The 27,636-nt window shown below is 44.3% G+C and overlaps 2 protein-coding genes across 9 annotated transcripts in view; one reads left to right on the forward strand and one right to left on the reverse strand.

The window, feature by feature from the left end:
• Positions 1-1,082: 1,082 nt before the first annotated feature.
• On the reverse strand, positions 1,083-6,247 carry sgo2 (shugoshin 2; the record flags this gene model as incomplete). The annotated part of the gene is made up of 8 exons (XM_083682667.1): positions 1,083-1,379; positions 1,498-1,615; positions 1,833-4,097; positions 4,235-4,395; positions 4,548-4,618; positions 5,010-5,111; positions 5,333-5,508; positions 6,163-6,247. 8 exons carry the CDS (start codon positions 6,245-6,247, stop codon positions 1,187-1,189), a joined length of 3,171 nt encoding a protein of 1,056 aa, XP_083538793.1. The 3' UTR covers positions 1,083-1,186.
• A 1,094-nt stretch (positions 6,248-7,341) lies between these two features.
• The window catches only part of pikfyve (phosphoinositide kinase, FYVE finger containing), a 31,657-nt gene continuing 11,362 nt past the window's right edge, over positions 7,342-27,636 (forward strand). The window contains exons 1-24 of one of the 8 annotated variants that reach the window (XM_083681366.1): positions 7,342-7,393; positions 10,741-10,928; positions 12,239-12,400; positions 13,985-14,005; positions 14,679-14,788; positions 15,370-15,541; positions 16,759-16,966; positions 18,739-18,765; positions 19,058-19,150; positions 19,298-19,436; positions 19,748-19,905; positions 20,230-20,341; positions 20,430-20,577; positions 20,961-21,128; positions 21,580-21,639; positions 21,749-21,878; positions 22,368-22,548; positions 22,880-22,954; positions 23,207-23,314; positions 23,790-23,930; positions 25,170-25,296; positions 25,593-26,437; positions 26,842-27,210; positions 27,470-27,553. In XM_083681366.1, coding sequence (XP_083537492.1) covers positions 7,347-7,393; positions 10,741-10,928; positions 12,239-12,400; positions 13,985-14,005; positions 14,679-14,788; positions 15,370-15,541; positions 16,759-16,966; positions 18,739-18,765; positions 19,058-19,150; positions 19,298-19,436; positions 19,748-19,905; positions 20,230-20,341; positions 20,430-20,577; positions 20,961-21,128; positions 21,580-21,639; positions 21,749-21,878; positions 22,368-22,548; positions 22,880-22,954; positions 23,207-23,314; positions 23,790-23,930; positions 25,170-25,296; positions 25,593-26,437; positions 26,842-27,210; positions 27,470-27,553 — 3,873 coding nt within the window. In that variant the 5' untranslated portion in view covers positions 7,342-7,346. Of the gene's footprint in view, positions 7,394-7,705; positions 7,828-10,740; positions 10,929-12,238; positions 12,401-13,984; positions 14,006-14,678; positions 14,789-15,369; positions 15,542-16,758; positions 16,967-18,738; positions 18,766-19,057; positions 19,151-19,297; positions 19,437-19,747; positions 19,906-20,229; positions 20,342-20,429; positions 20,578-20,960; positions 21,129-21,579; positions 21,640-21,748; positions 21,879-22,367; positions 22,549-22,879; positions 22,955-23,206; positions 23,315-23,789; positions 23,931-25,169; positions 25,297-25,592; positions 26,438-26,841; positions 27,211-27,469; positions 27,554-27,636 lie in introns of those variants that run through there. The other 7 variants (XM_083681370.1, XM_083681371.1, XM_083681368.1 and 4 more) reach the window with 7 other exon arrangements.

Here is a 27,636-nt window from a genome sequence, read left to right on the forward strand (position 1 = left end):
CACTGGCATCAAGAAATACAATGCAATACAAGCAAACAAACACAAAAGTCCTGTAGAACACAATTTGTTATTCACCTTTTCCCAGAAATAACTCTGTTATTAATAAGTCTGTTTTGAAAAAAAAGAGGCAAAAGTTAGCAGGTTATTAGTACACTTCACATTGCATGTTTGAGCCTCCCAATAAAAAAAGAGAACAATTTCCTAAATCAGACATACATTTGCTGTCCTAAATCTGCTAAATCAGACACATACATTTGCTCTAATAACTGAAAGTTTGTTTTGAAAAATCTTAGAGGTAAAAGTAAGCAGGTTTCAGCAAAACAAAAACAATCTCCTAAAACACACTGCTCTAATTCATGTCACAGAAGACTCATATTAGTAACTTCCAATCAAATTACATCAAACTGACATCTGACTCAACAATGCATGTAATCAAACATGTTTATTCCATGTCAAACATGTATTTGGGTATTAAACAAGGAATCTGTACTCACCACACAAATCAGTATTATAAGCAAACAATGGCTACACCCAAAAAATGCAGTACTACCAAAAATGTATCAAAGTCACATGTACATGTTCCTTTTAAGTTAAGATAACGGACTACAGTTGATATCCTTTTTCGGGGTACATCTACTGTACCTTTTGGAGGTCTATGTAACGGCACAGAAGAACCAACTACCACAATCCTCTCAGGTTAACAGCCTGCAATGAATTATTCATCCAGGGCCTCCTGTCAATCACCATGACAATACGAGCCAGATTATCTGAGAAACATAAGGAGACTCAGAGGTGGACTGGTGGTCATCACTTAACATATGATACACTCCTAAGTGAACTACTACTATTAGTACAGTTCGTCCTAATTAGAATTTATGTACAGAAATAACTAATTGTAGTGAGTAGTAATTGCGTAACTAACATACAGTTACAATGCAAGAAATACCCAAGAGTAGATTTACTGTGTCAAAAACAGAGTTTGTCCAACAACACCACAAATTAGTTTTTTTTAACTATTTATTCCTTTTTGAGAAAACAAAAGGTCCTGAATTAAATCAGGTAAAATTAAACAAAGACCTAAATAAAAAATATACACAAAAAACAATGCTTTATTCCAGCACACAACAAAACTAGCATTGGGTTAAAACATCATAAGAATGAACTAATAAAGTAATAACAAAATAAGTTAATTGACAAGACTAATTGAGTCAAGGCTCTCTGAACTGTTGATATTCTGTGTGATCTTCTTTTTCGTCTCCTTCTTTTTAATCTCCTTCTTCTTCTTCTTCTTCTTCATCTCCTTCTCCTTCTTTGCGTCTTTAAAAATGGGAGAACTCAGGAACATAGTATCCGAGAACTTGTCTCCACGTCTCATTTTGCTTAAATAGAAAGAAGGACAAAATCAATCAATCAATCAAATCCATCAATAATCAAGTGCTGGTGGTATCATACTACTACTCAAGGTAAGCTAGGTTGCATGTTCAGAGCAGTCCCCACCAGTTGATGGTTGGCTCCTTATAGCTGACAGCTGCACCCCGTCTCCTTGTCCGTCCAGTATCCTCATTATCAGTCCAGTTTGTGTTGGTTAGCAACTTAAGGGCTCTCCCTGCTACAGCTGAAAACAACAACAAACATTACATTAGATACATCTCATACATTCAATTATATTCATCACCACAAAAAACAGAATGACCGTTAACTCGATACATGTCTCCCCCCCCCCCCCCCCCACAAAAAAAAAGAAGCATCGCTAAATCGATTTCAACTATGATTGATTTTGAAATGTAACTTTAGTTTGCTTCACTTACACACACCAGACAGACGTATAATACCTGGTGATGCTTCAGCCACACTTTCAGCACATTCTTCATGTACAGCAACCTCATGAGAGGCAGCTCTTATGGGGTTGGAGACGAGGCAGTCCAGCTCCGTCTCTGTGGAGCTGACATCCAGGGCCTCCCACGGAGGCCTCTCATCTGTGAGCAGCTCCCTCAGGCTCTGAAGGACAGCCTTACCACTGTGGCTGTCAGGCACATGTGTGTGCGTTCCGGCAGTTGATACGTCAGACGTCCTGTTGTTTGTGAAAGCATCATCGTAGTTCTCCCTGTTTCCGGTGTAGTCATTATACATCGGTACGACAAAAGTGCTTCTACATCTTGGTTTATGGCCCTGATTGGTCTGGGACTTCAAGCTGCAGGTTCTGCTGACCTTCAAGTCTGGACACGGCATATCAACCGATGAATGTACATCAGCTTCACTGATCTCCTCGGTGATAGAGTGTACAATCACTTGCGAAGCGTCCTTGTCCTTCACTGGCCAAGAGTTAACCGAATTTGCATCTTGTGCTGAAATGTCTACACACGTATTCCCCTGGTTATCAAAAGTCTGACCAGACAGAGGGCAAGCGGCACCCTGAGTCCTGCTACATTTCTTCTTCTTCTTCTCCTCCTTAACAGAGACACTGGGGTTGTCCTTCGAAGCAGCCTTCTTCCGTGATTTGGCGGTCTCCTCTTTCCTGGCTTTCTTGGGCTTTTGCATGGCAATGACTGAAGCGGGGTCAACCAGATCCCCCAGGGGCATTTCCTCCAAGCGTTCACCTTCTAAGCCCTCTAGATCCCCTGGTGGTCCCTGGGTGGCCTGTGTTTCTTCCATCAGAGACTCTCTGTTCCCAATGGCTAGACTGTGATCTAGGTGTGGTTCAACATGATGCTCCACAGTGCTTACATCTCTGACTGTTTCTGACTCTTCATCGATTATTACGTCACGTCCTGAACTAGGGCTGCACAGCAGCTTCTCAGCACAAGCATCTGATATCGTACTGTTTAATAAAGAGCTATCCCTGGTGGATGACATCTCAAATGTCCCCCTACATTTCACTCTGTGGCTTTGATCATTTGTGGAATTGGAGTATGTAGGTCTCTTACTTTTTGGTCTACTTGTCTGAGGTTTGGTGGCACTGGAGGAGCAGCGAATGTCACCAGATTCAGGCCGGGCAGCACTTGATTCTGGCAGGGCAGTCGTGCACACTTTCTGCGGAGAGTCTAGACATGCGTCATCTTCTGTCTCAGACACCGTTTTTGTCTTCCTGCTCTCTCTCACCGTCTTCTTGCCCTTTCTAGATGGAGCCTCATCTGGGATCACATAGGTTTTCGTTTTCACATGGTTGTCTGTCTGAGAGTTGGACATGACATAAGTCCTCCGGCATTTCATTTTTATGCTTTTATCCTCCGTGACGTCTTCATCCAAAGAGATTGCCCAGTCTTTAATGAATTCAGAGCCCTGAACCTCAAAGTCATTGAAATAGTCATCTTTAAATAGATTAGGTGAGGCAGTCTTATGGGGCTTTGATGGGACAGAGATCATGAAAGATTGTCTTTTATCAGACCGCTTTGTTTTTTGGGAGTCACAAGCAGGTCTACTGGGCTTGGGGAAGCGTGAGGTGATGTGAGTCTTCCTGCGGGCAGAGAGTGATTCAGTTTCTATGGGCCAGGTTTCTGTAAAGTTCTCATCATGCTTTTCTATACCCTCCACCCTACGGTTGTCTGTATGTAGTGGAAATTCAGAGGTCACCGTCTCCATCGGCTCCAAATTTACCGAGGTCTTCACCTCTAGATTTTCACTTTTATTGGATGGACCGCTGTTCGTATCTCCACCTTTCACTGCTGGGCGAGAGCTTTTTGTCTGTGGCTCTTTCTTCTTCTTGAGTCTGTTTGAGACATCTTTACCAGGTTTCTTGGGCTTGGTCTCCACTGTGACTATTTCAGCAGCACTGTCACTAATAGTCATCTCCATCTCTGTGTCGTGGAGCGTTGTCTTCTCCTGTACATCACCGGGCTCCAATGTGGACTCCGATGTTGAGGTAGTTGGATGAGCTACAATTACAGCAGCAGCACCAGAGGGCTGTTGATTATCAGTTGTAGAGATAACAGAAGGCACATCATTTTCAAGGCTGACTGCTGCGTTTGTGTCAGGCCCTACATCAGTATAAAACTGTGACCAGTGGTCGACGGATTGCCTTAGGCTCTTGGACTGACTGGGTGTTCTTTGTGTGGATTTCAAACTCTCCTCCTGCTGTGTCTTCATCTCATTTGTGCTGTCTGTAAGATCAGACAAATGTTTTTGGACAATTGTTCTTGGTGGTTGAATACATTTCTTAATAAACCAAGACTAAATGATTATGCTAAAATGAAGGGTCTACTTTCAATATAAGCCTAGTATAATCCTGTCACCTTACCTTTACTCGTATTGGACTCACTTGATCTGCTTTGGGTCCCAGAGTGATTTGTGGACACAGTATTGTCTTTAACAATAACCTCCTGGCTCAGGCTTTTCTGTTCCAGGACACACATTAAATCCTTTAACTGCTCAGACTTCCGAGATATCTGAACTTCTACCCTAAAATACAAACACAGGAAAATACACAGAATTCACTCACACAAGACAGTGCTGCACTATCAATAATGACAATATATCAATGTATTCTAAATGCATGTATGTATCAAGAATAAATGCAATAACTTCCTAAACAAGTGTCTCCATATGATTACCTCTCCATCTGAACATTGTTATCTTCGTTGTCAGGGAATCGCTTATGATCCTCGGATAATTCAAGGGCATCCTTGGTCAGAGAAAAAATAATGATCATTTCAAGCAGTTATACAGTTGACAGCCTATATCATGCAAATGGAAGTTGCGTTACCCTCTAGCCCTGTTAAGTATTCTTTGCAAATACACACACACACACACACACACACACACACACACACACACACACACACACACACACACACACACACACACACACACACACACACACACACACACACACACACACACACACACACACACAGGAGTTGATTTGGAATCACGCTCTTGTGATGAGGAATTCATAGCCCAGATATAGACCTCGTACTATGTAGATGTCCTCGTCTTGGTATGACAGTTTACGTCTGCATCCATGTGAGAGGTCTCTGGTTCAAACCTGGCCAGTTACACACCCACACACCCACAGGCCATTTGATGAGGATCCTCACATTATTAGTAGAAAAGAGGTCAACAGCCTTTTCCAAATTATCCAAAGTGTTGCGATGGAGGTCATTCAAGATCCGAATCTGTAATAAGGGCATGTCAATTCATTGTCATTTATCAGACTAGTGTCATGTGTTCAAGTCAACGCAACACTGAAGTCACATAAAGAGGTCTACTCAGACACATCGCTGTTAAGGGGGAGAAAAATACATTGCCGATAAAATAGTGACCAAGCGAGACTCCTCCAAATCTGAACCATACCACAAATATTCACTGTGAGGGGCACCAAGTCCCTCTGACCTACCAGTTGGTTGTGCTTGTGTCTCCGAATGGCTGTGTCAAAGCACAGAGCTTCCACTTGCTTCCTCAGCTGCACGTTCTCTCTTTCAAGCTGCCTGCTTTTCTCCTTCTGAGCCACCAAGGCCAGAGCCAAAGCCTTGTTGTTAGTCTTCAAAGAGACCTTGAAGAATGAGGATGTGTCTAGAGTAGACAGAAAAGCATAGACACATGCCATTAAAACCCTCAAGCTACCAGCATATTTCACACGTTGTTTACCAACACAAGCATAAAAAAAGCCATAATCTTGAAAAAAGTAATATTTTTCTTTCATAATCACTAACAACAGAAAATGATTTGTTTTGCCCCCCAAAAAGGTTTAAATTTACATGTTAATAAGATAACACCAATAGGAGCAAAACAGGCCCTAAATGGGGTTCACATGCCCCAAATCCATAAAATCACTTGAAAATTACTTTTTATGACACAGGCAGTGCCATGACAAACTGTAATGTTAATCCATACTTTTTCCACCTCCCAAGAACTGAATTAGGCGAATTGTACCTTTTTTTGCTCAGCCATGCCATTTGCAATTTTCGGAAAACCAAATTAACACTTCACACCAAATAAAATGATTTGGACTTGTTGGGGAGATGTTTTTGACAAATTCATGGAGAAATGGAAGCTTAGAATATATGTAATTGTTTGTACACCGTCAAAGTACCACCTATGGTCTGGCCAGACCTCTGTTGGTAGTTTGAGGGATTTATTAAGCTATGATGGAGGCATGACTTTGGTTATGTGGTATATAACCAAATAAAGTGTTCAAAATCAAGTGATAACTGTGGTTGCACTTACTGAGAATCTTGGTCTTTATCTTAGATGCCACCGTTGAGTTCTGTGTGACAGTCCTCATGGACACCCGTTTCCTACCCGGTAACATAGTCAAAAGGCGATTCGTTTCCTCAGTAGGATGCACCATTGTTGAGCAACTGCATAAAAGATTACATTTGATCAAATCGACAGTTGTCATACAGCCAAAGTCATACAGACCAGACCGTATGTCTTGCTAGCCAAGCAAACTAGATAGCTAACTCGGCTACATGCGAACCACCATACTTACTGGGTTTTGATTAAAACGCCGAGCTTTTGCAACACGCAGCTATATATAGTTTCTATCTATAAACGTCTAAAATATCCGGTTCCAATGCTCGCTTTATTTTCATTAGCGGAGCTCACTTCTCAAACATAAACAAAACACCGGCTAGCAACCCACCGAACCGCCGTTTCAACTCAAATTCTGGGGGCGTGTACACTTCGGAACAATGGCCAATCACACAGCTGCCTGCGTTTTGCAAGGAACGGTCAAAGGGAACGATGCCAGAGCGGTCCCTCGCGTCATCGTTTTGGGTCTGTGTGGATTATGTTCATGTCTCTTGGCCCAAGGTCATGAAAGATATTCGAGAATAAAGTATAATATGCAGTCTGTGCAAGACTTTCTGCTTCACTGTCCATAATATGACATACATACTATGCAAATAAATAGATACATAGCGCGTACACATAAATTATCTATGGATGATACCGGAGGTTGGGTCAAGGGTCGCAATCTTCATAATCACCTTGGAAGGGCGATTGATTTTGTATGGGTGTGTGTGTGGGGGGGGGGGGGTTAAACATTCAAACATGCCCCCGGAATATCAACAATTCAGGAAAAAAAAACGTAACTTTTGATTTGGTGGGCAAGTCGTACGTTTGACTGCCCATAGCCACCGCTGGCCTTGTCATTTAATGTAATGTATATGCACAGAACATTACGCTCTCTCACCATCTCACCTGTTACAGTCAGCAGGTCTATTGCTATAACAGTGAGGCATTTGGAAATCATTAATCCACATGACCCATTTCACTTGAGAAATATCATTTGACAAGTCATGTGATTGACATAAATATGGAGTGACTGCTGATTTCTGGTCACTGCTGGCTGATCGGATAAGACATCAGTCATTAATTTCCACAGTTTGAAGTCAATGGATCTCTTAATGATGGACTATTTGCGCTCGTGGGTTCTGGCCAATCGGACAAATAGGTAGGCTTAATTTATGGCTACTGTTTTCTCTGTTGAATGATGCTTTGCAATGCTGAAAAGTGGAACTAATGAAAACACAACAAAAAAAAACACAACATGAAACTCAGACACGAATCAAACGGCTGGTAGTCGTTTCCGAATATACATTATATATAACTGCAACTATACAGTACTTTGAAAGTTAACGAGGAGAACTAAAGGGGTTCTATCCATTGATTTAGTGACATCTTGTGATGGGTAATAGATGAGTGCTGCCTTGTCTCGTGATCATAACAGTTCGATTGATTTATTTTCTGTTAGTTCTGTCTGCATCGGCGCTGTAAGGCTAGCTAGCCGATGGAAAGGGAGGTGACTCGGCTTCATTGTACGATAACTTAGCAAGCTACTTCATGAAAGTTATCCATATAGTGATGTCGAAGAAGAGCAGTATACAGGTAAAACATTGCATTTCGTGGAAAATCAATTCTGTTTGTTGACTCCCCCGTCAATCTACAGTACATCAGCTTCAATGCAATGGGCCTATGACGTCTACTTTACTGATTGCAGTTGCGCGACCTGCTGGCTAGCCGGTCATCAAGAAGAAAATAGCGTTACAATGTGATGTTTTTTTGCAACTGCTGCAAACATGACAGTTAATCAGATTTAAAGTTCCAATCTACAGCGTTGAGCGAACCAAATTGTGTCCGACGCAGCCTCCCGTGCTGAAGGTGAGGTGGACTTTCGGTTGTGCCTTAGAGCTGTCATTTAGGGCCTGTGTGTGTGGGTGGTTAGGTCAGGTCACATGACCATATAGTGCAAATGATGCTGTCCGGTGTAATTGTTATCTTTCATCTGATGTCTTTATGTCACTTCTAACACTTTTGTTGTCTGAATGGCTAAACAGTCAACAGGGACAGCAGCTATGACATGCATTGCGCAAGCTCCGTTTTTTTTATTTATTTTTTATCAACAAGTAAATTTGTCCTATGCAGTTCATTCAAGTTATGATGAATTTATTCAATGTTCCTCCGCAGCACCATCATTCTGTAGTCTAGCCGTATGTTAGGTGCATTTATTAGGCTACTGTCTGGTTTACACTTTGTGATGATACAGAGCAATTCATTTGTTATAGCATTATCATATAGCCTATATTTGACCAGCTCCAATCTGGTGTTTATTTGCTGGAAGAAGATTGACAACAACTTAAAGTAAACAGTAAATCCATGAGTGTGAACTTATGTTCTCCTAAATCCTAAATGCTGTCCTAAAGTTAGATAAAATAGGATTTGACGGTAAATAAAAATGCTTCTGTGATACCCACCCAGGACAGAACGTTCCAAGTGATATCAGAAGTTTTGATTGAGTCAAATAGAGAATACATATTTGTGTACAGTCCCCTCTGTTACTACCATGGTACTACCATTGGAAATATCAAACTGTTCTTGAGGATGTGATGTGTGTTGTCATTGTTTCACCATCTGTCACATGATGCTCACTCAATGCATGCTTTCTCACTAAGCGCTTCCTCTTTTTTATTGCTAAGTAGGGTTAGAGTGGGAAGAGAGCAGAATCACGTGCCTCCCTTGAGTGAGCCTGTAAACCATGTGGTTCACTCAAACACAAACACAAGTGCCCGATCAGCTCTCAAAGAGCATTGGGTCTTCAGTCCGTGATTAGGCTTACATTGAAACATTCTATGCAAGTGTTGACCCAAGATGTTGGTCAGTGATATTGACTAGTAGAATATTGGCAAGGACTGAACAAATGTGATCTTAGAGGACCAGTTGGCTTCCTTCTGAAAAGTTTGTTTTGGCCTTCTATGGCTGTTTGAATGTAGAACTGGCTGAGTACTTCCTTTTATGGGGTTCGCAAGAAATGAGGGAAATAAATAATTATTATTAGGGAAGCACCAATACCACTTTTTCATTGCCAATACCGATTCGGAGTACTGAACATTGAGTATCGGCCGATGCTCAAGCTGGGAAATGTGAAAAACTACTGCCACACCTCAACACTCAACTTGCAAATTTTGCAGCAAACTGTTTTACTGGTGTCTGTCTCAAGTAATTCCAGACTGCATACATGGTTGTTATTGTCGTCACCGCACTCTTGTCATCTCAGCTGTGTAACCGTCAGTCGACGATGCACGTGTCGACTGACGGTCGACAAGTTTTTCCAACAGTTTGCGTCATGGCATCTGATCGATAAATACCATCTCCAATTCCCGATCCAGCATTTTAGGCCAATACCGGCCCAATACCGATGCTTGGTATTGGATCAGTGCAACTTAAACAAGCTTTTATTTGAATTCGTCAATCAGCTATTTGGAATGTGTTTTTTTCTGCGGCGCCCCCCCCCCCCCCAATCTTATCTTGACTCTTATCACGATGATCCCAATCATGGAAACAATGGCTCCATTTGAGTAGGCTACTCTCATCAGCGTTGCTCTATGTGCCCCAATTTGCATGTGCAAATATTAGTAAAATTGGGCCAAAGTTTACCTTAATATTTCTAATAGACGCAATGAGAAATAATCCAATGAGAGTTTTGAATACTGCATCTAGCTTTTTCCCTTGAAGGGGGAGAATTTCAATCCTGACCCTATCTCCAGTTGACCTTCCCCTGATATGACATGGCTATGAGCTCTCTGAAGTGTCAAACTGAATTCTGATTGGTCTCCTTGCAAACAGCTCCTAATTTAAATACTTGAGTCTATACAACAGGGGCAAAGGGATACATTTGTTCTCTTTCCTGTGTCCTGTTGTGAGGTTCTCGTCATGTTGTGAGTAGCATTGTTTTGAATGGCCTGTGGTCATCTCTCTCTCTCTACTCTCTCTCTATTAGAAAAATGTAAAATTAGTAAAATGTTCCTATGAAGTATTCGGCTTGTAATAGTTGTATAAGTATACAGTATTATTAAAGCCTCATTTGATTAATTCTATTTGACCTTTTTTGCACTAAAACAGCACAAACTCAACAATTCTTTGCACATAGTGATAATTACATTGGAGTCAGATTATCAATATTAGATATGCTTTGCTATTAACAAAATATAGCCAAAAGTCTCTGCCAAAACATTGTGTGGAAACTGATATTATTATAAAATGCTCTACACTTTGATGTGCAATGCATTTTCTGACTGTTTACAAAACCTCAGATTTAAGTAAGTATAGTTTTCTCAAAACCATTGTTAAAATGAAGCTACAATAAAAAAAAAAATCACGCTGTACAGTATTCTGAGTTGTAAGGTATTTTTTGCTCTTCTCAGCACCATTAGCTGCATCAAATTGGGGCCCACTGACTCTAAAGCAGAAGCTTACTTACTACAGCCCTTCAAAGTCTAATAAACAGTTTTCCTATTCGAACAGGAGCAGTGACATGGCTGCTGATGATAAGTCGTCCTCCTCGTCCTCCACCCTGGATTGGAGCGCGGAGCCCCTCTCTCCTGCCAGCCCATCCCACCTGACGCACTTCAAACCCCTGACTCCAGAGCAGGAGGAGCCTCCTCTGCGCTCAGCATACAGCTCCTTTGTCAATCTGTTCCGCTTCAACAAAGGTCAGAACAGAACCAGACCCCCCCTCACATACAGTAAAGACAATAATATGCTAAAATGTTAAAAGCACACAAGAAAAGACAAAGACACTCACACACACACACACACACACACACACACACGCCTCAGATACGTTTGTTATTGTTTCTAGGTGATTGACATTCATTTGAACAGTTTTTTTTGTCTACATAGCTGTTTTTTTTATTATTATTATTTACTCATTTCTGTGGCTACTAATGAAATAATTGAGTTCTAAAAGAGTAGCAGTTTGACTTCATGTACTATTCAAGAAACTATTCAAGACTGTTTTTAAATATAATATGATATTTTAGCGTTTCATTTTAGCGTTTGATATATACTGTCAGCCTTGCCTTCCCTAGTGCCCAGGGACATGTTGCTGTGATGTTTCTCATCTCAATAAAAAAGAGTTCAGCAGGAAGCAGTTTGGAATGCAGCTCATATCTTGTGAGGTCATGTGACTTAACTGTGCCAGTCTGAAATGTTCCAACTGTATGCTGGCCACATGGGCCACCATGTGTCTTTAGTTCCTGCCCTCACTGTAAAGCAACATGAATCCACTCACATACTGTACCATAAAATTATACATTATTCAATTTATAAGACATTTCTTGGATGTTATTATAAGAGTTATGGTGAATCCCTTTATGCTCATTAGATTAGAAGAGAGCTAAAAGGAACTTTATGGAAAATGACAACTATGGCTGTTATAAAAAAGGCTGAAATAGTATTGATCAAGTTGTTTGTGAGGGTTAAAGGGTTAATCTCTACCCTCAGATACTACAGTACAAACTACTACTGGTATCTATAAAGGACATTTAGCCTATGTTGCACAGTAGGCTATGCATGTAAAACATATAGCCTAATACCATTTAGCCGGTTAAAAGGGCAATCTGGGATTCAAACAACATTAATGCGGTCTCCCTGCCCTTTTTTGGTAAACAGCTGAGGGATGGGGCTGGAGAAATGTAATCAGATGGAGCTATTGATGCAAGGACTGACCATTCATGATATCAAAATGATAGCTTTCATGTTTTAAAGCTATACAGTGTTGTTTACAATTACTAAAACAAGCTTATATTTTGGTTTCTGATGGGGTAAGACCATTGAAGTAAGCTCATGAGGCATTGAAAGTAATATTCTTCAAGAATCATTATTATATATCATTAATTTAAAAGTCCAAAATGTGCCGTATTGCTCCTTTATAAAACTCTGTGAGATATTTTACAGCTTTAAATAAAGGTTTCTATTGTGATGTCCAAATGAGCCTCCTCTGATTGATCTGTGTGCTCAGAGGAGGACCGCCCCCCATCTGTAACAGAGAAACAAGATGTCGATGTGACATCACCACAAGGGGAGCGGAGGCCCTGGACCAGCCCGGCCCACTCCATCCATGGCTCTGGGACGCACAGGAAGCAGCACCCAGATCTGCTCCGCCGGACTTCCACTGTCTCAGGTAAACACACACACACACACACACACACACACATAAACAAACACATAAACAAACACAGACACACACACACACACACACACACACACACAAACACATAAACAAACACAGACACACACACACACACGCACACACACAAAAACGCACGTGCGCGCGTACACAGACACACATAGACGCACACACGGGCACACAGACATACTCACACACACACACACAAACATCTGCATCTTTATTCAGTTTTTTTACCAAAAGGTAAAACATTTAGTTGAGATTTGTAACACATCCATTGTATGTTCATTGCTGCATTTCAGAGTTTCAAACATGTCTACAGTATATCCCATTTCATGAATCCTCCAGCAGTGACTCTTTGAAAGCTGTCGATTACATGTAAAGTAACTGCATCCTCTCCTACAGTACGTGAGTTATCCTCTGGCCTCACCATGGTAACGATGGTGAATGTCCTAGTCACATGATAATAAAAGTAGATGTGATTAGTGATAATGAGCCTTTGATCAGAGAGAGAGATATGGGGCATTATAAGCCTGTGAGGTGGAGGAGTTGCTCTCTGCTCTCCTCTCTCTCGGCTGGACTTTGCTTTGGACCTGTTGTTCTCTGGCCTCTCCATTGTTTCTTATTGTACCTGGCTACAAGGATTGTACGTTGAGCAGGTTGGTCTTTGGAGGTAGATTATGATTTACTTATATACTCATTGGACACTTTATTAGGAACACTATACTAATACTGGATAGGGCCTCCCTTTGCTCTTAAAACAGCCTCAATTCTTCGTGGCATTGATTCCACAAGATGTTGGAAACATTCCTTTGAGATTCTGGTCCATGATGACATCATGATGAATTGCATCACGCAATTCCTGCAGATTTTTCAGGGGCGCTTTCAAGCTGTGAATCTCCCGTTCTAGCACATCCCAAAGGTGTTCTATTGGATTCAGATCTGGTGACTGGGAAGGCCACTGAAGAACACTGTACTCATTGTCATGTTCATGAAACCAGTTTGAGATGACTTTTGCTTTGTGACACGGTGCATTATCATGCTGGAAGTAGCCATTAGAAGATGGGTAAATTGTGGCCATGAAGGGATGCACACAGTCAGCAACAATACTCAAATAGGCTGTGGCATTCAAGCGATGATTGATTGGTATTAACGGGCCCAAAGTGTGCCAAGAAAACATTCCCCACACCATTACACCACCTCCACCATGAGAAGGTGTACAAGTGTTCCTAATAAAGTGTTCGGTGAGTGTACGTTTGGTTGAAGAAATGCTAGTGGGTGTCGTAGGAGTTCCCCTAACTCCTGCCCATGGATGGAAGAGGGATTAGAGTGGGAGGCATTGAACATTTAGGCTGCCTGCCATAATTGACTAAGGAATGAGGAACTACATGGATATAGAAAATAACAGATTGGGTAAGGAATGTAGAAAGACTGGGGGGGGGGGGGGGGGGGGTTGATGAAATTGCATTGCAATGTACAGCAGCTATAGTTCTTACAATAGGCACCGAGAAGAATGGATGCACAATTGTGAGTAAAATCCATTCAAACATGTTTTTTTCATTTCTTTTCTGTTTGCAGTGGATTGGCCAAATTGGCCAGGTGAGGGTCTTCTCTCCTGTGTGTGTTTTGCTAAGACCTCTAAAATGGTTTTGCGCTTGACTTTAACCACTTGGTCTCGTAGAGTGGCCTAATACAAACACCTGAGTGGATATGGTGTGCGTGTGCGTGTGCGTGTGCGTGTGCGAGTGCGAGTGCGAGTGCGAGTGTGGCATGTATAAATAAGTGCCTTTTGGTGTTATTTGGTTGCCATAACAACTCTGGTGTGTTTTCACCCGTGCACTGATATTTGGAAAGTTGTTTCTGCATAATTAATATTAAAACTAACACCGTCATTCTACATCGTACAACCTTTTTTGTATCTTGCTCAATTGCGTTTGTCTTAAATTGGCCATTACACTGCCTGTATGATCTGTCATATGAGAGTAATCGCATACAGACCTTTTCATTGTATATTCCATAACCTGTCGTTATTAACAGCAAATGCCCATAACTGGCCCATTTCCATAACCTGCCTATAATGGGCTTTACAGTGACTTAAGAGATATGAAAAAGGTCCTCTCCTTCCTTAACCTTTCTGCATTCAGTTTGCATGAAAGGGGGCATTTGCATGGTGGACATGAATTTCTAGATTCCTTGTCTGCTGTCATGGAGTGTCTGCTTTGCTCAAATGCACCGTGTGTGTGTGCGCATCTGTGTGTGTGTGTGTTCCTAGAGGGCCGCAGGAAATCAGAGACCCCGTTAGGCAGTCATGACCCACGCACAGCCGTACAGCTCCGCACTGCTCTGAAGAGACTGAAGGAGATCATGGAGGGGAAGAGCCAGGTAGCACGCCAGTACACCGTGTGTGTGTGTGTGTGTGTGTGTGTGTGTGTGTGTGTGTGTGTGTGTGTGTGTGTGTGTGTGTGTGTGTGTGTGTGTGTGTGTGTGTGTGTGTGTGTGTGTGTGTGTGTGTGTGTGTGTGTGTGTGTGTGTGTGTGTATTCTGAGTAACATGACTGCTACACACAGACACCTGTGCTGATATACGTCTATTAGGAGAGTGTTACTACATCTCTTCTCAATAAGCTGACCATTGTGTTTCAGCTGACCCATTGATTTCAGTGAAGTATCGTCAAGCACAGGGGAGGCTGGTGGAGGTAGAAATCAGACGACGGGCTCACTGTAATGCCTGGAATGGAATAAGGAATGGTATCAAACATGCGTGTTTGATACCGTTCCATGATACCATTCTTCATCCCATTCCATGCACTACAATAAACCTGTCCTCCGATTTCTACCTCCACCAGCCCCTACTGGTTCAGCACAATAATACACAGTATCATAACTGTATACAGTATAATAGATTAGAATACAGATGACATTGCTTTCAAGGAGCTTACGGTTTACGACCCTCTCACCTTGCAGGACAGTGATCTGAAGCAGTACTGGATGCCCGACAGCCAGTGTAAGGAATGCTACGACTGCAACGAGAAGTTCACCACCTTCCGCCGCCGTCACCACTGCCGCCTGTGTGGACAGATCTTCTGTAGCCGCTGCTGCAACCAGGAAATCCCCGGCAAGTTCATGGGGTACACGGGTGAGTGCTTTAGGAGAGGGGGACTCAGAGGAGGGGCAGGGGGCAGCCAGAACCTCGAAGAACCTGAAGAGACCACTCTTGAAGAGGTGGGGGGGGGACACAGAACCCAATCCAGAATGGGTTGTACTGTACCAGTATCGAAGACGTCCCTGACAACTACAGATGGGGTGTAGCCTATGTGTATGTACAGAGACCTAAGGGTACTCCGAGCATGGTGTGGTGTGGTGTGGTGTGTGTGTGTGTGTGTGTGTGTGTGTGTGTGTGTGTGTGTGTGTGTGTGTGTGTGTGTGTGTGTGTGTGTGTGTGTGTGTGTGTGTGTGTGTGTGTGTGTGTGTGTGTGTGTGTGTGTGTGTGTGTGTGTGTGTGGAGGTGTGTGTGTGTGTGTTTTATTGCTGTGTTTGTGTTAGTGTTTGCGCAGGTTGTTGTTGTTGCCTGGCCATTGGTAAGTTGACCAGTTGGCTAGTAGTGCTTGTTCACCCAGTGTACAGTATAACCACACCGTAACACTGCCTCTGTGAGACCAAGGAGCTGCCAGAACAACAGCGTGTTTCAGTGTGTCCTGTGATCCTGTGATGCTGTGATGCGTTGCCCGTCAGGGGAGGATGGTGGAGGTCGAAATCGGAGGACGGGCTCATTCTAATGCATGGAATGGAAAGAGGAATGGTATCAAACACGTGGGTTTGATACCATTCCTCATTCCATTCCATGCATTACAATGAGCCCGTCCTCTGATTTCGACCTCCACCAGCCTCCCCTAACCATGCAGTGATAGGCTAGTTGTTTTCATGGTGGCCTACTGTTTGTAGCTGCGTTTGTTCCAACCAACACTGAAGGACCAGCTCAGCGGACCATGTATAAGGCATACGGAATGTTCTAGAAACATGCTGACTGGTGGTTTACATGCTGACTGGTGGACTTTGTTGTGAAATTGTTAATAATGAGAAACCAAATATTCCTATTAATAATTTCTTCACTTAATGTGGAACAAACCCGGACAGAAACTTTGGGCCATCATTTAGGCTATTTATTGAACATTTATTCAGCCACTACTGAATAAACATTACTATTGTAATACCCCCTAACTTTCCCATAGTAGACCTGTTCTTCCTCTCCCTGACTCCTGTCTCTTTCTCTCTCTCTCTCTCTCTCTCTCTCTCTCTCTCTCTCTCTCCCACCCCTTTTTCTCCCCCCCCCCCCCCCCCCGTGTCTGTGTGTAGGAGATCTGCGGGCTTGCACCTACTGCCGTAAGATCGCCCTGAGCTATGCCCACTCAGCAGACTCTGGCTCCATCGGGGAGGACCTCAGCGCCCTGTCAGACTCACCCTGCTCCGTGTGCGTGCAGGAGCCCAACGAGCCGCGCACGCCCGTCGGAGGACGCAAGTCCAGCCGCAACATCTTCCTAGGGGAGGACCTTGCCTGGCAGAGGTGAACCACAGAGATGATATATGAAATATCATTATTTATGTTCTGTGGGTAGGAACGATGCATGCGCCACCACCGTCTGTTGGCCTTCCCTGGCCTTGCTGCCCTCCTCCACCACTAAACACAGGCAGAGAGACAGCATGATGATGATGATGATGATGATGATGCATGGCCCTCTAATAGCCTGGCCCTACTCCGCTATACTCCTCTACCACTGAACACAGGCAGAGAGACAGAATGATGATGATGATGCATGGTGGTCCTCTGTGGCTCAGTTGGTAGAGCATGACGCTAACAACGCTTAGGTTGTGGGTTCGATTCCCGGACCATTTATACTGTAAAATGTATGCACTCACTGCAATGTAAGTCGCTTTGGATAAAAGCATCAGCTAAATGGCATATATTATATATTATATATTATATTGCATGCATGACCCTCTAAAAGCCTGGCCGTTCCCCTCTCCTCCTTTACCCAGAGTGGTATATTAGAAGAGTGGCACTATTGAGCTTATAATGGTTCCATATAGCTTCTTGGTAAACTTCCTGATTTACCCAATATAGCTCTTTGTATTGGACTAACAACCAGTTGCTGGGCAACATGCTCCACTGGTTTAATTTAAAGGAACTATTTGGCATTGGCCAACAGAAAATGGACCCCTTCAATGGTGACACTCTACCTCTCCCTACAGTGTTGTATTCCTGTGTCCTGCCTGCCAAAGCCCCTCTTTCCTTCTCCTCTTTTCCTCCAATTACAGATGGGAAGAAACAGAGACACCCACTAACATGTTTCCTAATGTCTCTCTCCGTCCCTGCCCACTCCACCCCTCCCTTTCCCCTGCCCCCCCCCCCATCCTCTACCTTGTTAATTGTCCCTTTTGCCCCTCCTAAGTTACTGGGTATGTTCTCTCAAGCTTGGTCCAGTTTCAGGTGTGGGCTTCAGGTGTTGATGTAATAAGATTCCTGCCAGCCTCTTTTCCTGACCAATCTGTTGTTGAGCATCTGAGGGGAGGTGTCTTTGAGGAATATAAGACCCTCACAGAGAGGGATGGAATCTATCAGTGACTGTTTACATTCAGCATAATATTCCGTTAGGAATAAACTGAATAAAACCCCCTCGTGTAAACACTTCTAGAATAGAGTGACCACTCCGAATTCCATTTATTTCCGAATGGAAGGGCTGGGTTATGCCCTTGATAAACCATTAGATAGGAGAATATGGCGCACCCAGCTTCCAAAGGCATACCAAACGATTGCCAAACGCATCATCAACGAGATAGGCGCCTGCTCATCGTCACATTTGTCCGTACCGCTTTCCATAAGCGTGACCAGTTTCGTAAAGTGAATTCATTCGGAACTGCATATTTCCTCTGGAGAACGTGAGGTTTGCAATTTAAATGCTATCGGCACTTGATTAGAAACCATCTCTCCTCCATTTCTCTCTTCCATTAATTACATTACTCATTTTTGATCACAAGCTAATTTTAATAGAATCTGGGTTTATTGTGTTTTGTCAAAGGCACCTCTTGTTTGATTTTGTCAAGGAAGTTGAATGCATGCTTTTTGTAATCAGTTTGCTTGTGCCCGTAAAATAACATCCCACAAAGCAATGTGACTGCCGTCTATGATCCCATCAGTGTGCGTGTGTGCGTGTGTGTGTGTGTGTGTGAGAGTGTGTGTGTGTGTGTGTGTGTGTGAGAGTGTGCCTGCTCCTGCACATTTCTCTAAGGACCTAACCTGTCTCAAAGAAACTCTCTTTCCTCTCTCTCCTCGCATAGAAAAACTCCCATTGGGATGAGAAAGAAGTGAGTTCCGGTGTTGCTGTTTCTTTGTTTCTTTTTTTACTTTTGAGTGCTAGCTCTAGCTTTGCCACTCTAACACTAGGTGTTTTAGTAGACGCACAAGTCTACAGTACAGTCAGTAAGGCTAAAGAGTGAGTGTTACGTCGACATCAAAGATGGATATAGGGAAGAAAAGAGCATAGGCAGTAATGTGTGTGTGTGTGTGTGTGTGTGTGTCTGCCCGTGTGTCTGCCTGTGTGTCTGCCCGTGTGTCTGCCCGTGTGTGTGTGTGTGTGTGTGTGTGTGTGTGTGTCAGTTTGATTCACCAGGAGTCTCAGAACAGTGGCCTCAGCTCCAGACTGACTGCACTACAAGAAGATGTGGGGGGAAAGTCACCAGCCAGAAAGAGGTGAGTCAATGCTTTTGGTCCCCTTCTTTCACTCCTAAATGGGAGGTTGCGTGTTTGATAGCATTCCTGATTCCGATTCCTACCTCCACTGGTGGACCCTGTGAGTGATACTCCAATAATACTGACCACCCTCGTTGTTGCGTCCAGGTCTGCCAGTGTCACTAACCTGTCCCTAGACCGATCTGGCTCCTCCATGGTCCCCTCCTACGACAGCTCAGTGAGCCCCCAGACCAGCCGGGCCTTGCCCAAGCCTGACCACAGTGAGGAGGAGAGGAAGATACTACTGGTAAATACTGTCTCTCTCTCTCTCTCTGTCTCTCTCTCTCTGTCTCTCTCTCTCTCTCTCTCTCTCACACAGACACACACAGGCTCTCTCTCTCTTTTTCTATTACTCACACACACACACACACACTCTCATTCTCTACTCTCACACACACTCTCTCTCACTTTCTCTATCTCACACATGCACACACACACACTTTCTCTCTTTCCCAAATTAAATTCCATTCAAACAAACGTTATTGGCATGAAAGCATCAGTCCCATGTTGACAAAAGGAGCGTCCAATAATCCTCCTCGTTTGACTGCTGTCATGCAGGACTCGTCCCAGCTGAAAGACCTGTGGAAGAAGATCTGTCACAACAGCACAGGTATGGAGTTCCAGGACCACAGATACTGGCTGCGGACCTATCCTAACTGCTTTGTGGGGAAGGAGCTGGTCAACTGGCTGCTGAGGAATGGTACCATCTCTACCAGGTAAAGGCTGTTGTGATCTGATCTAGCAGGTTGTCGCTAAGCATGTGGTCCTCTGTGGCTCAGTTGGTAGAGCTTAGGTTGTGGGTTCGTTTCCTGCTGGGACCATATATACTGAAATGTATGCACTCACTGCAATATAAGTCGCTTTGGATAAAAGCGTCAGCTAAATGGCATATATTATTTTATACTGTACATTACTAAAAGCTATCTCCTTTTTTTTACTTTTGCACTCTCTGTCTCTCTCTCTCTCTCTCTCTCTCCCTCTCCCATCTCTCTCTTTCCTCTCTCTCTCTCTCTCTCTCTCTCTCTCTCTCTCTCTCCCAGGGCGCAGGCTATAGCCATTGGGCAGGCTCTTGTAGACGGTCGCTGGCTGGACTGTGTCACTCATCACGACCAGCTGTTTAGGGACGAGTACGCTCTCTATCGCCCCCTCCAGGTGAGAAAGAGGAAATCTCTGGTGAAAGGAGGAAATATGATAGGACATTGATATTTCTGATGATGATGGTGTTTTGCTTCCTCTTCAGAGCACAGAGTTCTCAGAGACGCCTTCTCCTGACAGTGACAGTGTCAACTCCCTGGAGGGACACTCTGAGCCCTCCTGGTTTAAAGACATCAAGTTTGACGACAGCGACACGGAGCAGCTTGCCGACGACAATGATTATGTCATGCCCAGTGCGTACCCCTTCCCTTTTCAAGTTTCAACTTTGCCCAGATTAAAGTGGATTTTACGCAATCTCACAACACACTTTACAGATGGATGGGAACACGCTTATACCAATACACTGTCAATGCCATGAGTGTATTTAAGGGTCCACTATTTGTTTGAATTGAATGAAATGGAAAAAGTCTGTCAGTGAGACATGTCAGTCTAAGTAAATAGTATTTGATTCTTAGAGAGACCTTGTGTAATGACTAGTATTTTAGTAGTGTGTTAGTAGTGTGTCTTAGTAGGTATAGTAGTGTGTCTTAGTATTTGACGACTGCTTTGTTTACCTATTGAACTCCTGTATCACCCTCCTCCATGTCACCCTCCTCCATGTCACCCTCCTCCGCAGACTCAGCCAGCCCCAGTAAGAGGACGTCTGTCAGCAGCTTCCAGTCGGCGGTGGACAGCGACTCGGCCGCCTCCATCAACCTCAACATGGAGCAGGACAACGTCAACTTCCACATCAAAAAACAGTCCAAATATCCCCACGTGCCTCCTCACCCCACGGAGCAGAAAGGTACTGAGCTTCAGCTGCTGACCCTAACCCTAAGACTAACCCTAACCCTAACCCTAACTCTAACCCTAACCCTAACCCTAACCCTAACCCTAACCCTCGTCAACGTTTCCTTCCACCCAAGCAGGAGCAGCGGTATTATTTTATATGTGTTAATGTAAGCAGGGCTCCCCTGGAAAAGAGTCATTGGTCTTCGTGGGACCTGTATAAATATAGGTTTAATAATAATAATAATAATAATAATTCCCCTGCTCAACAGAAAAATTGTGTTTACAGACTATGATTGAGTCTCGCTATGAGCCAATGACTTTGAGAAAAGCTTATGCCCTCTTGGACTTAAATCAGATGATAGATTAAAAGGGACACAAAAGAGGAACTCTGATTACGTTGCTGAACCAGTTCCCCTTGCGTGAAAGATAAGTTGTGAATTATGATTTCTCTCTGTCTCTCCCAGCTGAGTTCCTGGTCTGTGAGGACGGCCAGAATATCTCCATCAGCGACGCCTTCATCAAAGGTAGAAACTCCCCACTTCCTAGTTTAGTCTCAGTGTGAAACCTTGTGGCTATATCTTCTGTGTCACGCGGGCAGCCGATGCTGAACGATGCTGTCTGCGTGTGCTGTAGAGTCCCTGTTCAACCGTCGGGTAGAGGAGAAGGCCAAGGAGATGCTGTTCACGCCTCTGGGCTGGCACCACAGCTCCCTGGACCAGCTGAGAGAGGAGAACGGAGAGAGAAAGGCCATGGAGAGACTGCTGTGAGTACAGAGGCTTTGTTGATATGGAGAGTTGGTAACTGTGGCTTCTTTAGTCTGGCGTTAGTGGGCAGAATTTATTTTGTCAATATTACCATCATCATTCTTTGAAATTAAATGTATCTTTCTTCCAGTATGATTCACCATTATTTTATGAGAATATATGATCATACGGGTGATTTATTAGATCTTTAGCTGGTATATTTCTGTCTTTCTGTCTATTTGGGGACTACATACACTACTACACTAGATGCATTGCACCGCAACAAATTAATTTGCTAATCTACAGGCACTGTGTTGCAGTGCAATGCATCTGGCTTGATGTAAATTCAATATGTCAATGTTATTACATCTGTCCCTACACAAATAAACAAATACATAAAATAAAAAAATAGCCTGTGATGCTGACCAAAAAATAGTTTTCTTACAGTATGAAACCCATGCTATGACAAAAAAAAAAAAAAGGTTGTCATCCCCTGATGTCTCCAACAGCTCTGCCAACCACAGCCACATGATGGCGCTGTTGCAGCAGCTGTTATACAGCGAGTCCCTCTCGCTCTCCTGGCGTGACATCATCGTTCCTGTGGTGCGGCAGGTAGTACAGACGGTACGGCCAGACGTACGCAGCTGTGACGATGACATGGACATCCGCCAGCTGGTCCACATCAAGAAGGTACGACTGTCGGTTATGAGTCATGTGATGTACTGTATACATCACATGACAACGATTGGATATTGCACTCAGTTGTGTAAAATAGGATTGATTTTCTATTTCATGCGATAAATGAGTTACAAGTAGATTGCAAGCAATTTTACGGGGTGACACACTGAGCAATGAAAGTGCAACTTTATTGCAAACAACTATAATTGCGCCCATGCTTTAATGTTATGCCCTTATTTTGGCAAGATATACTGTAAGGACGTCTTGTAAAGGATTTTAGGTGACCACCATGGTCTTTTTAACCACCTCACTTAGTTTTTTGTTGTACCCTTGTTTTATTCAGATTCCTGGAGGGAAGAAGTTTGACTCTGCCGTAGTGAACGGCTTCGTATGCACCAAGAACATTGCCCATAAAAAGGTAGGTGTTCTTTTCTCCTCAACTGGAATAATCCTGCTCTCTCTACCTAACAACACAGCCGTGTGTGTGTGTGTGTGTGTGTGTGTGTGTGTGTGTGTGTGTGTGTGTGTGTGTGTGTGTGTGTGTGTGTGTGTGTGTGTGTGTGTGTGTGTGTGTGTGTGTGTGTTGACCTGCAAGCATCTCTTAAAAAGCTAGGGGGCTATTCTTAAACGTTGTTTTGTTCTCGTTCACACTGGGCTTCTCTCTGTGCAGATGAACTCCTACATCAAGAACCCCAAGGTCCTGCTGCTGAAGTGTTCCATAGAATACCTGTACAGAGAGGAGACCAAGTTCACCTGCATCGACCCCATCGTCCTCCAGGTCAGTCAGCCATTCACTCAGTGGTGTGTGGGGCTATAGTTTCATTTTAAAGCAGTAGTTACCTAACGTTTCCAAATTGGGGTCCCCTGATGAAATCAAACTAACCTCTATGAGTCGATAAATAAAACACATTTCGTATGAAGACAAATAATGTCTGTATTGCACCTGTAGTCTATATTTGTGTATATATTTGTGCAGTGTTTTAGGGTTAATATCCAAACAATTAGAGCAACTTTTAGGTGATTAGAATACACTTGGAGGTCATTATTATGTGTTGGGCCCGCAATCAAGTTGTCGGGGTCACAGGAAATAATTGAGTTTGGGGACCCCTGTTTTAAAACATGAAGAGTCTATATAGCTAGAATAAGAAAGTATTAATAACATTTTCTTGATTTATTAGAATCCACTAACAACTGTCAGGAAGTTAAAGAAAAAGAGAACTAAAACCCTCTGCTCTCTGGTTGTTGTTCCTCAGGAGCGTGAGTTTCTGAAGAACTATGTCCAGCGCATAGCGGACGTGCGTCCCAACCTGGTGTTGGTGGAGAAGACGGTGTCCCGCATTGCACAGGACATGCTACTGGAGCACGGCATCACCCTGGTCATCAACGTCAAACCTGTCAGTACTCACTTCCCTAGCTCTGTATATACCAGGGGAGGTGGGTGGAGGTAGAATTCTGAGGACAGTCCATGCATTACAATGAGCCCGTGCTTCAATTTCTACCTCCACCAGCCTTCCCTGAGTGGTTAGTCAAAGCTATGTACCTTAACCTGCTTAGTTTTAAACTAGCCAGTACTACCTTATCTTGTTCTGTATATCGACAGTTAGCTGTAGCGATGTACTCTCTCCTGCTTTCAGTTTGCATATGGATGTGATTGTGAACCCTGTGGAACCCCCTAATGTGCTTAGCCATGCAGTTACCATTAGCTTGTTGCTTGTATTAGCCTACTCTAAAAACTCACCTCTTCAGACAGGCCTTCCTGTAGTTTTCTTTGTTGTTTATAGTGTATTGGATTGTGTTTTTTTTAATGCACTCAGTTCTATGCACTTTAAGATGTGAAATGAAAAGTGTTTTACAAATTTACAAACCTGTTCACCGCTGGCCTACTCATCCGTTTATTAGCCAGAGCTCCCCTCTCTTACACACTCTCTCTCTCTCTCTCTCTCTCTCTCCCCCCATGTCTTCTGGTCTCTCTCTCTCCCATTGTCTTCTGGTCTCTCTCTCTCTCCCCCCATGTCTTCTGGTCTCTCTCTCTCTCCCCCCATGTCTTCTGGTCTCTCTCTCTCCCCGTGTCTTCTGGTCTCTCTCTCTCTCTCTCTCCCATTGTCTTCTGGTCTCTCTCTCTCTCCCCATGTCTTCTGGTCTCTCTCTCTCTCCCCATGTCTTCTGGTCTCTCTCTCTCCCATTGTCTTCTGGTCTCTCTCTCTCTCCCCATGTCTTCTGGTCTCTCTCTCTCTCTCCCATTGTCTTCTGGTCTCTCTCTCTCTCCCCATGTCTTCTGGTCTCTCTCTCTCTCTCCCATTGTCTTCTGGTCTCTCTCTCTCCCATTGTCTTCTGGTCTCTCTCTCTCCCCGTGTCTTCTGGTCTCTCTCTCTCTCCCATTGTCTTCTGGTCTCTCTCTCTCTCTCCCATTGTCTTCTGGTCTCTCTCTCTCTCTCTCTCCCATTGTCTTCTGGTCTCTCTCTCTCCCCATGTCTTCTGGTCTCTCTCTCTCTCTCCCATTGTCTTCTGGTCTCTCTCTCTCCCCGTGTCTTCTGGTCTCTCTCTCTCCCATTGTCTTCTGGTCTCTCTCTCTCTCCCATTGTCTTCTGGTCTCTCTCTCTCTCCCCATGTCTTCCTTTCACTCTGTACTGCAGCAAGTCCTGGACAGGGTGAGTCGTATGACCCAGGGGGACCTGGTCATGTCTATGGACCAGCTCCTCACCAAGCCTCGGCTGGGAACCTGCCACAAGTTCTACCTGCACTCCTTCTTACTGGCCAACAGTGAGTCAACGACTGAATGAGAGTAAAGAATGAGACACTTAATGGAGGTGTAGACTTAAATAAAGCAATAGTTCACCATAAAGCAGCTGCTCTCTACTCTCTATTATCAGCTACTTAAAGGGATAGTTCACTCTAAAATCTTTCTGTGGATAATCACAGACATTTTATTTTAGGGTGAACTATTCCTTTAAATCTACCCCTCCCATAAAAAAAAGTATGTAGATATTGATATGAATATAAATCCTTTCCTAAAACACTGTAATGTGCATCATGCTCCCTCCCCTTCTCTCCAACAGACGATTTGAAGACGCTGATGTTCTTCGAGGGCTGCCCCCCACAGCTGGGCTGCACCATCAAGCTGCGCGGGGCATCCGAGTACGAGCTGGCACGGGTGAAGGAGATCATCATCCTGATGGTGTGTGTGGCCTACCACTCCCAGCTGGAGATCTCCTTCCTCATGGACGAGTTCGCTATGCCGCCCAGCCTGGCCAAGAGCAGCTCCTTCCCCTGCCTGCTGGAGAGCACCACGGCCGAAGAGGAAGAGGAGGAGGGAGGGGAGGTGGAGAACCAGGTGAACGGGGCTGACAGCAGCAGCACCTTCTCCCAGGAAGCAGATGCCTCGCTGGGGCCGCAGGAGGGGCTGTCCTCGGTCTCTGAGTCGGTCGCGGACGAGGAGAGCTCCAAGGTCATCAAAAACCACCTGTCATCGTTGCTCTCTCAGGAGGTAGCCAGGGCGGAGCCAGATGTCATAACCTCCACACCGTTGCCCTGCCCCCTGGTGCTGGCCCCTCCCGTGTCCCCGCCCTTCCTCATCGACGACCTGGATGAGGGGCCGGTGGAGACAGGGAGGGGGGGGATGGAGGGGGAGGGAATGTTGGAGAGGGGGGAGTCACGGGAGGAGAACTCGGGCTCGGAGACGCCCCCCCGGCTGTTCCGGGACCCCCTACAGGACGACACAGGGCTGTTTGTCACCGAGCAGGTGGCCTCGTCCGACGACCGTCTCAAGTCCCTGTCGGCTGGCTTCAAACAGGAGCTGAAGGACATCATCCTGTGTATCTCGCCCTTCATCACCTTCAGAGAGCCCTTCCTCCTCATCCCCGCCGGCCTCCGCTGCCCCAGCCGGGACTACTTCCCTGAGCAGGTGGGTTTCCATATTCCATATTTCCATATGTGTTTATTAAAGCTTTTGATCTTTTTCAAATGACTTGATGTACTGGGGTGTGGGAATATTCAATAGAATATCAAATGGTAAATTAATTTAATCTGTCCATGGAGATGTATCGTATACTGTAGACTTTGATCTCTCTCTCTTCCTCTCTCTATATATATATATATATATGTTTTTTTTTTTGTTTTTTTTTTTTTTTAATCTTTTATTTTATGCACTTTGAGATTATTACTATATAATGAAAAGCACTTTATAAATGTAATTATCATCATATTATAAAAACAATCATAATCATAAAATTATTATTATTATTATATTACTTATTACTACCACGTAACATATTTCTAACAGGTAACCAATGACTTCTCTCCTGTCAGGTCTACCTCTCTCCCCTCCTCAACAAGGACTTCAAGGAGCTGGACGGCCGGAGGAAGCGACAGCTCCTCAAGGACTCTGCCCCATCAACTGGGGGCATCGCCAACGGGGGTCCGCCCCCCCGCCCCATCGAGGTGCTCCCCTCCCACCGCCTCACCAGCGCCCGCATCGCAGAGCAGCTGTGCAACAGCCAGGACCTGGCCAAGATGCTGGCCGACTACCGCGCCCAGGGGGGCCGCATACGGCAGAAGGACGCCGACCCCTTCTCCCAACAGCCCCGCGAGCGCGAGCCCCCGCCCAAGCCCCCCGTCAAAGCCGACAGCGAGGAGGAGCGCCCGACGGGTCAGAACGACATGACCTGGGCGTCTAAGGTATGACACATGCTTCTACTGTACATACATAACACCATACCAACACCAGGTTGTTGTTGTATAAGATCATCTGTTCTCAATGACTGGCTAAATCAAGGTTAAATCAAAGCCTCTTTTAAAGGCTATTGTCGTATATATATACAATCTCTGGTTACATGAATGAACACAGGAGATACTGTAGACAGAGTAGATAGGCTTCAGAGGTTTTCTGATTCAGGACCAACCCATCTGACCTCTCCCCTCATCTCATCTCATTCAGCCCGTGCTGGTCTCTGACCAGTGTGGTGCGTTGATGAGCGGAGCCCACCACCTCATCCCTGATCTCAACTCTGTGGGGGAGACTGTGAGTGTCGGTGGATGAGTGTGCTCTTTCCTATTGCCCTGCATGCCGGTCTTGTGTTCCGTGATCAACGCTGGGTTCTCTTC

The sequence above is a fragment of the Argentina silus genome (genome assembly GCF_951799395.1).
Source record: "Argentina silus genome assembly, chromosome: 12".
Lineage (NCBI taxonomy): Eukaryota > Metazoa > Chordata > Actinopteri > Argentiniformes > Argentinidae > Argentina > Argentina silus.